General features: G+C 42.3%; 1 protein-coding gene across 1 annotated transcript in view; it reads left to right on the top strand.

The window, feature by feature from the left end:
* Positions 1–12,832, top strand: part of HCN2 (hyperpolarization activated cyclic nucleotide gated potassium and sodium channel 2) — a 119,469-nt gene extending 106,637 nt beyond the window's left edge. The window contains exons 7-8 of the mRNA XM_044269687.1: positions 1,784–1,948; positions 9,498–12,832. Of these exons, the coding sequence (XP_044125622.1) occupies positions 1,784–1,948; positions 9,498–10,390 (1,058 nt within the window). The 3' untranslated portion in view covers positions 10,391–12,832. The remainder of the gene's footprint in view (positions 1–1,783; positions 1,949–9,497) is intronic.
* Positions 12,833–13,317: the final 485 nt, after the last annotated feature.

Raw genomic sequence — 13,317 nt, 5'->3', positions numbered from 1 at the left:
ATCTCTGTACGTTGTGAGTTTGTTGTTAGCTGATTTCTTTACTGCTTCTACTGTTTTCATGACCAGCCTAAACGTGCAGCTGCAGAGCTCTGAGCACAGTGGGCATTCCCTGTGCAGCATGCTCTGGCCTTGTGTCTCTTTCTCGCTCCATCTCTGACAATGAAATGACTGAGTAAACTGGGATTTTTGGGAGAAACTGCAGCCCAGGAGTCTCCGTGGGAATATATAACAAATAAAAATGGAATATGTCACCTGCTATGTACAGTGCTCAGAAGTAGGTTAGGTTGTAAAAGTATTTACAGGAATAGATACTAACACTGTGGGGTTGAATAAGGTTGGCGTGTAGTGTGCACATATCTGAACCCTTTCAGGAACTGGCCAATTTTTGTTTTTGCACTTTGACTTTTTCCGCTCGGCCTTCCAAGTGCCATAACTTTACTTTTCTGTTGACTTAGCCATGTAAAGGGCTTGGTTTCTGTAAAGCAAGATGTACTTTTTAATGGCCCTGTGTAAATTTCCATATCTTGTAATGAAAAATAGGAATACATTCTTTGTGGGGTGAAATTGAAAATTTCGTTTTTACAGCCATCTAAAAATGACAACGGTCAGATTCTGCAGATTAGCCCAGTTACCAAATTTCTATAATTTTTATGTTTTAACTACAAAATAAAATAAAATCTGACTTTCTTTTGCATCACCATATTCTGACATCCATAACATTTTTATATTTCCATCTACACAGCTGTTTGAAGGTTTGTTTTTTTGCGGATGAACTGTAGCTCTTATTTGTAACAATTTAGTATGCATGACTGTTTGACCTTTTTTTTTTTTTTGTCAGGGGGCAAGGTGACCAAAAAAAATAAATTTCAGCATTTCTTTTTTTTGTCATTAAGGCATTCACCAAGCAGGATAAAAACTTTTATTTAAATGGTTTGGACCTTTCAAGATGTGTCAAAACCAATTATGATTTATTTATTTATTTTGTTATGTACAATTGGAAAAGGGGTGATTTGAGTTTTAAATTCCTTTTATTTTTTACAAACCGTTTTTTAGTTTTCATTTGTTTTGTTTTTGTTTTTTATTCTTCTAGGTTACTTCAACATGCAATCATTCGATCGGTTATACCATAGACTGCAGTAGTATACTATTGCAATCTATGGGATTTGGACAGGCTTCCTATTAAGCCCTGCTGCATGCAGTGCATAATAAGGCAGTGTACTATGGCAGTCCAGGGAGCTTTCACAAGGCCTTAGTTTTCCATAGCAAGCAATCAGCACCCCACAAATGTGCTGCAGGAATGCCGATTAAAGGTCAGAGGAGCCCAATCCCTCTGACTAACCTCTTAGATGCTATGGTCACTATTAAAGAAGGCATCTGAGGAGGTCAAATGACCGGGCTTAGAGTTAGCTCCATTCTTGTCATTGTGGCTGGGTGTCAGCTGTATCACACAGCTGGCACCTGCCAGGCATTAAGCAAACTCAACTAGCGAGCCCGCTCTGTAAACTCATCCTGCATCGCTGATGTATATTTACATGGAGTGTTCGAGAAGGGTTTCATAACTGTAGCACATCTTCAGATGTCCATGCACCATAATATAGCCAGTTTTCAGTATAAATAATGTTAAATCTATCGAGCCACAGAGGCCTCACCCCTCCCACTGTTTAGAAAGGTGTCAAGTGCACCACTTTTTGCAAAATGAGGAGGGACATAGAAGCTTTAATAAATTGACCCTATTCAGTCCAGTTGTTCAGGAGACTTGTTCATCAAGTTTTGTGTTTTGCAGAAATTTGCTTGCTGACGCGAGGACGGCGCACAGCTAGTGTCCGAGCAGACACATATTGCCGTTTATATTCTCTTTCTGTGGATCATTTCAATGAGGTTCTGGAAGAATATCCCATGATGAGGCGTGCATTTGAGACTGTCGCCATAGACAGACTGGACAGAATAGGTAAGATTACTTTAAACACCTTCTTTCCTTTTAAGCTTCATTCACACAGCAGTGCTGATCTGTGCAACGTCTCCCTGGCATTGTATTCTTCTTGAAAATACAGCATGCATTGGACCGTGGCGTCTTCTACAGTGTAATCTGTATTATCTGCCATTGTGTAAAATCAACAGCAGAGATATAGTATTAGTATGGTCCCATAGGAGGTTGTGTACACCATATTTAAAAGGAATCTGTCACCAGTTTTATGGTGTCCTAACTAAGGGCTACATAAATAAGTGACTGATTCTCTTAGCAAAATGCTGGGTCACTTTCTTTAATTGACCCAGTCAATCTGCCAACATCTTTTATTGAAAAGCTCCAGCTAATAATGATAAGTTCTGAATATTCATGAGCTCCTGACTCTCCCCGCCCACCTGCTGCTGATTGACAGTTATTTTCCATATGAATCAGCAGCAGGTGGGCGGGGGAGTGGCTATAGCTCTGAATTAAATATACGCTGGACTCAACCACATCACGCTGGACTCAAATCGGCTCATTAGCATGCGGCATCTTTGTGTGTATATTATGAGGTAACCATCTGTCACACCAGTAAGCGAATACATCTAAGGCACTTTTTAGTAGTTAATGATTGTATATAATTAGTTAGATTATAATCAAATATCCACATGACAGGTTCCCTTTAATATGGAAATTGAATGCTTCCATTGGAAAAATTTAGAGCATATGCACTGAATAGAATTCAGTGACAGCTAGTGGTCTTCTGGAGACTAAGCAATGTGGAAGTCACCTGAAATTCACCCGATATATCCCAGGAGACCACACAAATATAACTTTCCTTAGGTTTCTATGGTTAAAAATTATTTGCTAAAAAAGAGTGTCCTGATCAATTGGAGATCATGCCCCCCTGGATAATGTATTTTATTTCAGTAAATACACCTGCCAATATTTTTAGTGTTAACAATTAATTGACGTTTGATGTACATAAGATATTGCTTGTTTTATATTTCATTAGGACATTTAGTGAAATAAAATAAAATAAATAATCCAGAGTTAGATGTAAGCCAATAGTGTGTGTGTGTATATATATATATATATATATATATATATACACAGGTCCTTCTCAAAAAATTAGCATATTGTGATAAAGTTCATTATTTTCTGTAATGTACTGATAAACATTAGACTTTCATATATTTTAGATTCATTATACACCAATTGAAGTAGTTCAATCCTTTTATTGTTTTAATATTGATGATTTTGGCATACAGCTCATGAAAACCCAAAATTCCAATCTCAAAAAATTAGCATATCATGAAAAGGTTCTCTAAACGAGCTATTAACCTAATCATCTGAATCAACTAATTAACTCTAAACACCTGCAAAAGATTCCTGAGGCTTTTAAAAACTCCCAGCCTGGTTCATTACTCAAAACCGCAATCATGGGTAAGACTGCCGACCTGACTGCTGTCCAGAAGGCCATCATTGACACCCTCAAGCAAGAGGGTAAGACACAGAAAGAAATTTCTGAACGAATAGGCTGTTCCCAGAGTGCTGTATCAAGGCACCTCAGTGGGAAGTCTGTGGGAAGGAAAACGTGTGGCAGAAAACGCTGCACAACGAGAAGAGGTGACCAGACCCTGAGGAAGATTGTGGAGAAGGACTGATTCAAGACCTTGGGGGACCTGCGGAAGCAGTGGACTGAGTCTGGAGTAGAAACATCCAGAGCCACCGTGTACAGGCGTGTGCAGGAAATGGGCTACAGGTGCCGCATTCCCCAGGTCAAGCCACTTTTGAACCAGAAACAGCGGCAGAAGCGCCTGACCTTGGCTACAGAGAAGCAGCACTGGACTGTTGCATGTCATTCGGAGATCAAGGTGCCAGAATCTGGAGGAAGACTGGGGAGAGGGAAATGCCAAAATGCCTGAAGTCCAGTGTCAAGTACCCACAGTCAGTGATGGTCTGGGGTGCCATGTCAGCTGCTGGTGTTGGTCCACTGTGTTTTATCAAGGGCAGGGTCAATGCAGCTGGCTATCAGGAGATTTTGGAGCACTTCATGCTTCAATCTGCTGAAAAGCTTTATGGAGATGAAGATTTCATTTTTCAGCACGACCTGGCACCTGCTCACAGTGCCAAAACCACTGGTAAATGGTTTACTGACCATGGTATTACTGTGCTCAATTGGCCTGCCAACTCTCCTGACCTGAACCCCATAGAGAATCTGTGGGATATTGGGAAGAGAAAGTTGAGAGACGCAAGACCCAACACTCTGGATGAGCTTAAGGCCGCTATCGAAGCATCCTGGGCCTCCATAACACCTCAGCAATGCCACAGGCTGATTGCCTCCATGCCATCGCCGCATTGAAGCAGTCATTTCTGCAAAAGGATTCCCGACCAAGTATTGAGTGCATAACTGAACATAATTATTTGAAGGTTGACTTTTTTTGTATTAAAAACACTTTTCTTTTATTGGTCAGATGAAATATGCTAATTTTCTGAGATAGGAATTTGGGTTTTCATGAGCTGTATGCCAAAATCATCAATATTAAAACAATAAAAGGCTTGAACTACTTCAGTTGGTGTGTAATGAATCTAAAATATATGAAAGTCTAATGTTTATCAGTACATTACAGAAAATAATGAACTTTATCACAATATGCTAATTTTTTTAGAAGGACCTGTATATATATATAAAATATAATCATACTACTAACTGTGGGGGAGACTTATCAAACCGGTTGAAAAAAAACTGAGTTGCCCATAGCAACCAGAGCTCCTCTGGAAAATGAAAGGTAGAATCTGAGTGGTTGCCATGGTCAACTAAGCCAGTTTTCCTTTACACTAGTTTTTATTATTTCTTCCCTGTCACAGCATTCTCTAGATCAGCCCTTTTTCATGTGTTTTCACATAAAACGCACATAATAAATAACTGAAAAAAAAAGAAATCTATCCATAGAAACTATGTGCAAAGGAAGCGTTTAAATGCTTTTCTGAGGTTTAAATACTGATGACCTATCCTCTTGGATAGGTCATCAGTATGTGATCAGTGGGGGTCCGACACCCGGGACCCCCACCAATCAGTTGTTTTGACAAGGCTCCTGTGAGCACTGCTGCCTTCTCTCAGGTCACCAAGCACAGCACCGTACATTGTATAGCGGCTGTGCTTGGTATCGCAGCTCAGCGCCACGCCGTCATTCAGCCTAGGGAAAGCTGCAAGAGGGTCTTCTCGAACAGTTTATCGGCGGGGTACCGGGTGTCCCCACCCATCAGATACCGATTTTAAGTCTCGGAAAACGGTGTTTTGTACTGATGACCCATTTCAGGATAGGTTATCAGTATCTGATCGGTGGGGGTCTGACTCCTGGGACCTCCTAGTCACATTCCTCAGTCACATGGCCTAGGAACAGCTCAGCCCCGTAGAAGTGAATGGGGCCGAGCTGCGATACCAAGCGCAGCCGCTGTACAATGGACTCCCCCCAAACAGCTGATCGCCTGGTGTGGACCCCCACCGATTGTATACTAATAAGCTATCCTGAGGATAGGTCATTAGTATGAAACATTCGGAAAACCCCTTTAATGAGAAAAAAAAAGTATGCAGAGAGTGCTTGCATTTTGATGAAAGATCAGAAACGATGTCAGAAAATATTATTTTACTGAAAGAGTAGTAGATACTGGGTACAAATATCCAGCAGATGTGATTGGAAAATTAACAGAATGTGAAATATATATATATATATATATATAATCCTAAGATAAAAATCAAAAGGAAATAGATGGTCACACTAGATGGACTATGTGATCGTTTTCTTTTGGCAGTCTTCTGTGTTTCTAGGAATTTGTACTTCTGCTATAGTGTATGCTACCAGCAGATGCAACGCTCTCAGACTACACATGATGCAAGATGTTTATACAGAAACTTCACCATTAGTTTCCATGGGCATTGTCTGGTATTGCAGTTTATCCACATTTAAATGAATAGTGCTCCGTTGCAATTCCTGAAATTACAATCTGGCAGACCTTTTTGCTAATCCCAGACAACCCCTTTAAACAAAAAAAAAATAAGACTAACAATAGTAGAATACTAATACCAAATAATTTAGCATCTAACAGCCAACCATAACATAGCTATTATTTCCAGAGCTTCTCTACAGAAAGGAAAGCTGAACTGTGATCGGTTTCTATGGTCAGTTTTTCACTTAAAGGGGTTGTCCGGGTTCAGAGCTGAACCCGGACATACCCTTATTTTCACCCAGGCAGCCCCCCTGAGCCTAGCATCGGAGCATCTCATGCTCCGATGCGCTCCCTTGCCCTGCGCTAAATTGTGCAGGGCACGGGCTCTTTTGTTTTCAATAACACACTGCCGGGCGGAAACTTCTGCCCGGCAGTGTGTTCGGTGACGTCACCGGCTCTGATTGGCGGGCTTTATCGCTGCCCTAGCAGTTTTACTGGCTAGGACAGTGCTAACTCCTGCCCATCAATGCCGGTGACATCACCGGGCTTCCTGGCAGCCCCATGGAGAGCCCCGATACGTCACCTGATCTAAAAAAAAAACTGCTCCGATGCTCAAGTCAGGGGGGCTGCCAGGGTGAAAATGGAGGTATGTCCAGTTTCGGCTCTGAACCTGGGCAACCCCTTTAAGTCCTAATGGGGGAGGTTTATTAATGTCTACCATACAAGGACACTGGGCCCTTTATTAGTGGCACAAAACTGTTTCCTCAACATGCAGTCAGTGTGAATGTGGAGCCCTGTCTCATCTTCCTGATATATTTACTGTATATTGTATGTCAGAAAAAAGCATGCAGGGCCTTCAATAATATGATGTTCTGACTTCCTGTATTTTTCAGTGCATTAATGCAACAATAAACCTGCCTTAATGTGTTTATTAGTTTTTTTTTAATAGTATAGCTAGTTATTTTTAATTTAAAAAAACTTTCTGGTTATATGGTCATTGTTAAAGAGCATGTCTGTGCTTTATGATAGCTGCAGAAGTGGAAGTTAATGGTCTCATGAAAGTGATGGGGTGTAACTAGAGCAGTGTTTCCCAACCAGTGTGCCTCCAGCTGTTGCAAAACTACAACTCCCAGCATGCCTGGACAGCCTTTGGCTGTGCAGGCATGCTGGGAGTTGTAGTTTTGCAACAGCTGGAGGCACACTGGTTGGGAAACACTAAACTAGAGGGTAAGGAGTGACAGGGGTTATGCATACACAGCCTCATCTATGTTTATAGTGTTGCTGTTATGTGTTAAATAGGCCTCCAGCAGTCCAGTAGTCATCATTAAATCACTAATGATAATGACCCTGTAGACCCTATCCCAGTCTACACAGTAAAGCTAACAAGTGAGCTGCAGGAACTGCCATTGCTCTACTGGCTAGAGTGAAAATTGGAATAAGTTTTTTTATATGGATGGTCAAATAAAAATACCAAAAAGTTTAGTTTTTTTTTTTCTTCAAGAGTCTCTGCTAGGTAGGGCACTTTAACACAGTCAGTGTTCGGTCACAGATCTCCATAATGATTGTGAGCCAAAACCAGATGTGGGTCAGAAACAGATCCAATGCAAATCTTTCTGTTATACCTTATCTCTGTGCAGCCTCCATTCCTGGTTTAGCTCACAATCACTGACTGTGTGAAAGTGGCCTCATTGTATAAGATGCAGCTTTACTCCAAACAGCTCTGGATTTGGAGCTTCTAGGCCAGCACTACAACTCCCAGCACGCCCAGACTGCAGCAGGGCTATGGTGGGAGTTGTAGTTTTACAACAGCTGGAGAGCCGCAGGTTGGCCATCATTGTTCTAGGCACTCACAGAGGATCGTGACCGCTTGCTATTGATGCATACAATCGCTTTATTGAAATCTGATTTCTTTGTTGGCTTGTTCCTATTTGTTTCTTGTGTTGCTTTGGTTCAAAAGGTGTTCTGGAGTTCGCCTTTTTTTTTTTTAGCTCACTAAGGCCTCACGCACACGGGCGTTGGGCAGCCGTGGCTGTATTGCTGCCCGCAAAAGGCGGGTCGGTGTGCACCCCGCATCATGGAAGCGGACCCATGCATTCTAGGGCACATTATAGAAATCTAACGTGTCTGTATTACAAACTACACCGCCCCTATATAGTAATTTCTCCCACATAGCAATTTCCCTCACACTGCCCCAACACATAGTAGTCCCTCCCATAATAATTTGTCCCCACAGTTATCCTTCCATAATAATTTGCCTCCATATAGTAATTTTCCCCACATGTACTAATGTCCTCCTGTGTGTCCCCACTCCACATGTCCCCCAAAGTAGGCACATGAAATAAATAAAAAAATGGAGAAAAAAAAAAATGAAAAGCTAAATACTCACCTGTGTTCAGGGCCAGGCGGAGGAGAGGAAGGCGTGATGAGGCAGGCACGCACACGCACAGTGTTGCATCCTGGCACAGGCGCACAATGATGTCATCACGCCCGCCTGCGCCGGGATTTCACTACTGCATAGGCCTCAGGCCTACTAGGCCTGAATCCTATGGCGGTGATCGGCGGCGGGGCAGGAAACTATGCGCTTCCGTGCCCCGCTGCAGTATGTGGGCGTTCGGGTCGGTGCTGGAATGTCGCTATTGTAATCCGCCACTGCTGGTATCTCTGCATGTTGTCTTACTACATTGGTGTAATTTATATGAGTTGGAATTTTCTTATAATAAAGAAACACTGCACGTGAATAAAAAGTGTTATTAGTGCTCCTGTATGTAAGTGTGTGTCAGAAAGCCAGTTTTGCCCTATTAGGTAGATTGGCAAACCACTCCAAAAGGGGCCAGTATTTAAAAAATCTCCCCCATTGTCTTCAGTTTTGCAGTAGTGTGACTAAAGGACCACAAGGACTACATGAATGCTGCTTTCATTATTCGTTAGAACAGTACCATTTGGTAGTACGTTTGACAAGCCAGACAATTTAAAAAAAATTTAAGGATCGTTTTCAGACATACAGTCAATGATAAATCCCCCTGTATTTGTGTGGGTTTTCCTTGGGTATTAAGTTATTCAGGTTTTCCAAAACGGCAGAATAATTGAAATTTGTGCTGCATTAGGGACAAGGCCCAATGTAATCAGTGACAATCTGTGTGTAGTGCTGCAAAATACTTTGCCACTGAAGAACTAGCTTATGAGAATGTTTTAATTGTGACCTGGCGACTTAAATAATCATGCCAATTTCAGACAAGCGTGTCCTGTGCGGAAATCACACTTCATGCATGATTTCCCGTTATGGACACTGCTCATCTCTGATGAGCACACATCATTACAATGATTTATAATGCTGTGCGTCTCTGTATGACCTCACTTCTCCAGAATTACTGTATACTGACATAATGCTGTCAGTATAATTAATTAGATACAAGTTATGCAGACACACAGCATTATAAATCAGTATAATGCTGTGTGCGCCAGAGAAACAAGCAGTGTCCATAATAGGGATAACCCCCACACACGGCACGTGATATCTGCACAGGACACGCTCATCTGAAAGTGCCCTAAAAAGTTTGAAATTATCAAACCATGTTTAATTGAACATTTGTCTTTCCCACAGGGAAGAAGAATTCCATATTAATGCACAAGGTTCAGCATGACTTGAACTCGGGTGTTTTTAACAACCAGGAAAATGAAATTATCCAAGAGATTGTAAAGTATGATCGTGAGATGGTGCATCAGGCTGAGCTCAACCAGCTGAGTGGAGGGATGTATGCCACATGCAATCCTCCTTCTCCACAACCCCAAGTCACATCTGCTATTGCAACTTTACAGCAAGCCGTGGCAATGAGCTTTTGTCCTCCAATGGCTAGCCCATTAGTGGGGTCTCCCCGAATCATGAGACGGCTCCAATATGCCCAAGGAGGGCCTGGAGCCTTTTCTGTATCCCCAGCTCTGTTCCAACCACCCCTGCAGCTCTTACAGCATCATCCACCTCCCCACCAAGGTCCACGTCGACAGTCTGCTGTCGTGCCCAGTCCTCCAAACCAATCACCAAGAGTGTCTCAGAACTTTGCCTATCCAGCCAAACATCAAACAGGCTCACAACTTTCTCTCACCCATTCTGGGGCTTCTGCCTCTCCCCATCGGCTCTCTGTACACAAGAGTACACACTCTCTGCATTCTGCTACACTAACACGCGAGTCTCGTCCACTTTCTGCTTCACAGCCCTCACTGCCTCAAGGAGCATCCCCGCTCCGCAGTCCACCAGCTCCCTCTCAAGTAACCGGCAGCTTAACCTCCTCTACAGCCAAGGGGGGCTTAGGGCCACAGGCAGGCCCAAGGGTGCCTGTCCCTGCAAGACTTGCCCTCTCCCACCAGTTGTCCTCTTCTGGTACAGTTGGTGGTGTCTCGGACTCTGCAGTGGGATCATCATTAGGAGGCAGGAAAGATTCTGTGGTTAGTGCCCCAGATACCGATCCAGTAAGAGGGAGACTGTCCGCTAATTTGTGACAGAGTGAGAACACCTAACCTCATCTGTTCTGGGTGGTACATAATTGAGAAAGTAAAATGTGCACTTGTAGTCAGTCACTCCTTGTCTTTTGCTAATTTCCTAATATTTTCATAGCATCATGATGAATAGTGGAGGTATTAATGTGTGAAAATGTCAGGGGAATTAGTAGTCAGTTCAGTAAATACCACCTCTGACAGCAGTCGACCACATAACTCCTCTGCTGTTTACAGGAGTAGGAAAATGTGGCACTGTTCCATGTCAGAGATCTGTGGAGCGCTCTGCCTGAAGTGCGTAAATCTTCAATTAGATGGGACAGAGGCAGCCGGCCTGCCATTAGTGAAGAGGCTGTTGGATGCTAATGAGTGTTGGTTAACAAGAATCTGCAAATCCAAAAGGCCTGCTTGATAGATCCTCACTCGGAGAACAAAAATGTAAAAGCTACAAGTTTGTTACTTAAGTCCAAAACATACCAAGCCAGTAGTTCTGCGCAGGCTGCGGGCAGTTTGTGTCAGCTCTAGTCCTCCTGGGCTACCTTAATCCAGTGACAGTCACATATGGGTATCATGTGAAGCACCTATATTTATATGATCGTTCATAAGCAATTTAATTTATAATCATTTTTATTTAAAGGGGAGGCACATGATCTCACACGTATGAATGCTAGTTCAGCACAGTTAGTGCTGCTTTCTCCCTGTAATGAGTTAAACCACCAAAATGTTATTAAGACTGGGTACGGTAAGTCCTAGAGACAGATGTGGTACTAATAACTGTATGCATTGCAGCAATGGTGCAGGGGGCTATTGTGGTATTAGATGTATCCTTACAGCAATAATGCAACCACTGTCTACAGCTGAATGCCAATCTATACTGTCTAACCCTTCCAATGGGTAACCAGTACGACTGATGAGGCTGCTGTGTCAACGCTTGATTTAATATTAAAAAAAATACAAGAAATATATATATGAAAAAGAAAAACACTGGTAGCCAGACACGCATGCTCTGAAATTGCAGCTGCTAGTTTACAACCTTCTCCTGGTTTATCTGTGGTGCCAAGCAGCCCTTCACCTCTACCGGGCACTCCAATGATCATGGATCTGCCAGATCCCTCGCACCAAAGGACCTGTATGTGTTTTGTCAACTATGTAAAGCTTTTTCCCCCCCCCTTTTTTGTTTTGATTCATTTTGTTTCTATATCTCACTGCTGTTTGTCGATTTCATGGATTGTATTTAGAAAGCCATATTATGTATATCACAGCTGTATATTAAGATATATATACCTGTATAATCTGTACACTAAACATCCTGTTATAAAGCAGGAGAGGGGTTGAGTGTCTCTTATAGCCGTAGATTCGTAGAAGCTACACATCAGGACCTTTCACGCGTCGTGAAGGAGGAATGTGGTGGCAGAGCACATTTAGGACTTCTTCACATTTTGTGATTTATCAGTGGTTTGGTGCCTTAGGATGAAACAAGAATTTCTCTGTTCCCATCATAGACCAACATGCTTCCATTTGAAAGCTGGTCAGTGATGGACTACGGTTCCAATCTCTGTGGCCTGTTTCCAGAATGGAAAAGTAGTGTGATTAAACTACTATAGCAGGGAATATCTAACGGCAGTCAGTACCTGGCCAGACAAATTGCGTTAGGTTGGTTTCATATTATTAGGGGCATTTATCATTGTCTTTACAGCACTCTTGTGGCATTAATAAGTCGCAGATTATGGTGCACGCCATGATTTTTGACTTTTTTTTTTAGCATCTGGCCAAGTGATGATAAAAGGGAGGGGCTGAACCTATCACAGCACTCCGGATTTACTAGAACAGAAACTGACTGGCATAGAAGTCTGGATAAATCTCCACATATGTCTTTTGTTTTGCAAAAACACAGCAGGGAAAGGTTATTAAGACCAGCATTATGTTCGTGGGTGTTAATTTGCCCTGCATTGGAGTGACATACCAACTTTATTAATACATTTGTCACATCTCCTGTTGGGAGCTGGAGTAGATTTCAGGTGTCATGCTGTGGAGCTCCCACCCACAGCCTGCTAAAGTGGAAAGGGCATCGTAAAAGGCCAAAAAGGAAAACAGTTTGTTGCAGACCACCACTTCTGACAAAATATGCAACTTCTGCATGCCAAAAAGTGGTATACAGCCATAATAAACCCCCTCCAGTGGTTCTTGTGCATTTTGTTGCAGTGACAAATGCCATGGTCATATCTAACATGTTGGGCAGTAGTAAAATATAAAACACAATGCAAACGTGTTTTTTGGGGCAGTGTTTCCTCAGAGACCTCTATTGGAAAAAAATGCCACATAAAAAAACCTCCAAGACTGTAATTGCTGTTATTTACAAACCAAAAAACATAGCGTGGCAGCACCCTTAGGGTCCATTCACACGTCCGTTGTTTCTTTCCTGATCTGTTCCGTTTTTTGCGGAACAGATCTGGACCCATTCATTTTCAATGGGTCCTGAAAAAAAATCTGACATTGTGCTGTCCGATTTTTTTCAGGACCCATTGAAAATGAATGGGTCCAGATCTGTTCCGCAAAAAACTGAACAGATCAGGAAAGAAACAACGGACGTGTGAATGGACCCTTATACCGTGTTATCATGTCCTCTTCATCCAAGTACATTGCAGTTCTTCATGTTTCTATGATATTTCACTAGATGTCTGCACCTACACTAAAGGTAAACCACAATATGGGAACAGGTCCTTACCACTGGAGTGCTGCTTTAAGAAATATCCTAGCAAGGGCAGTCCTAACTAGACTAATACTGTTTGTTTCAGTGACTTCATTTTATCAGAAGCGAAAATCCATTCTGCCATCTGCTGGCTCGTGGCTTTGATTGTGACAGAATACAGCAGTACCTACTACAGCCTGCAATGATTCCTACATTCCATTTGTCTTGAAATTTAGGAACCTTT

This window comes from Bufo gargarizans, chromosome 1, assembly GCF_014858855.1.
Source record: "Bufo gargarizans isolate SCDJY-AF-19 chromosome 1, ASM1485885v1, whole genome shotgun sequence".
NCBI lineage: Eukaryota > Metazoa > Chordata > Amphibia > Anura > Bufonidae > Bufo > Bufo gargarizans.
This window is presented reverse-complemented; position numbering and strand designations above follow the sequence as displayed.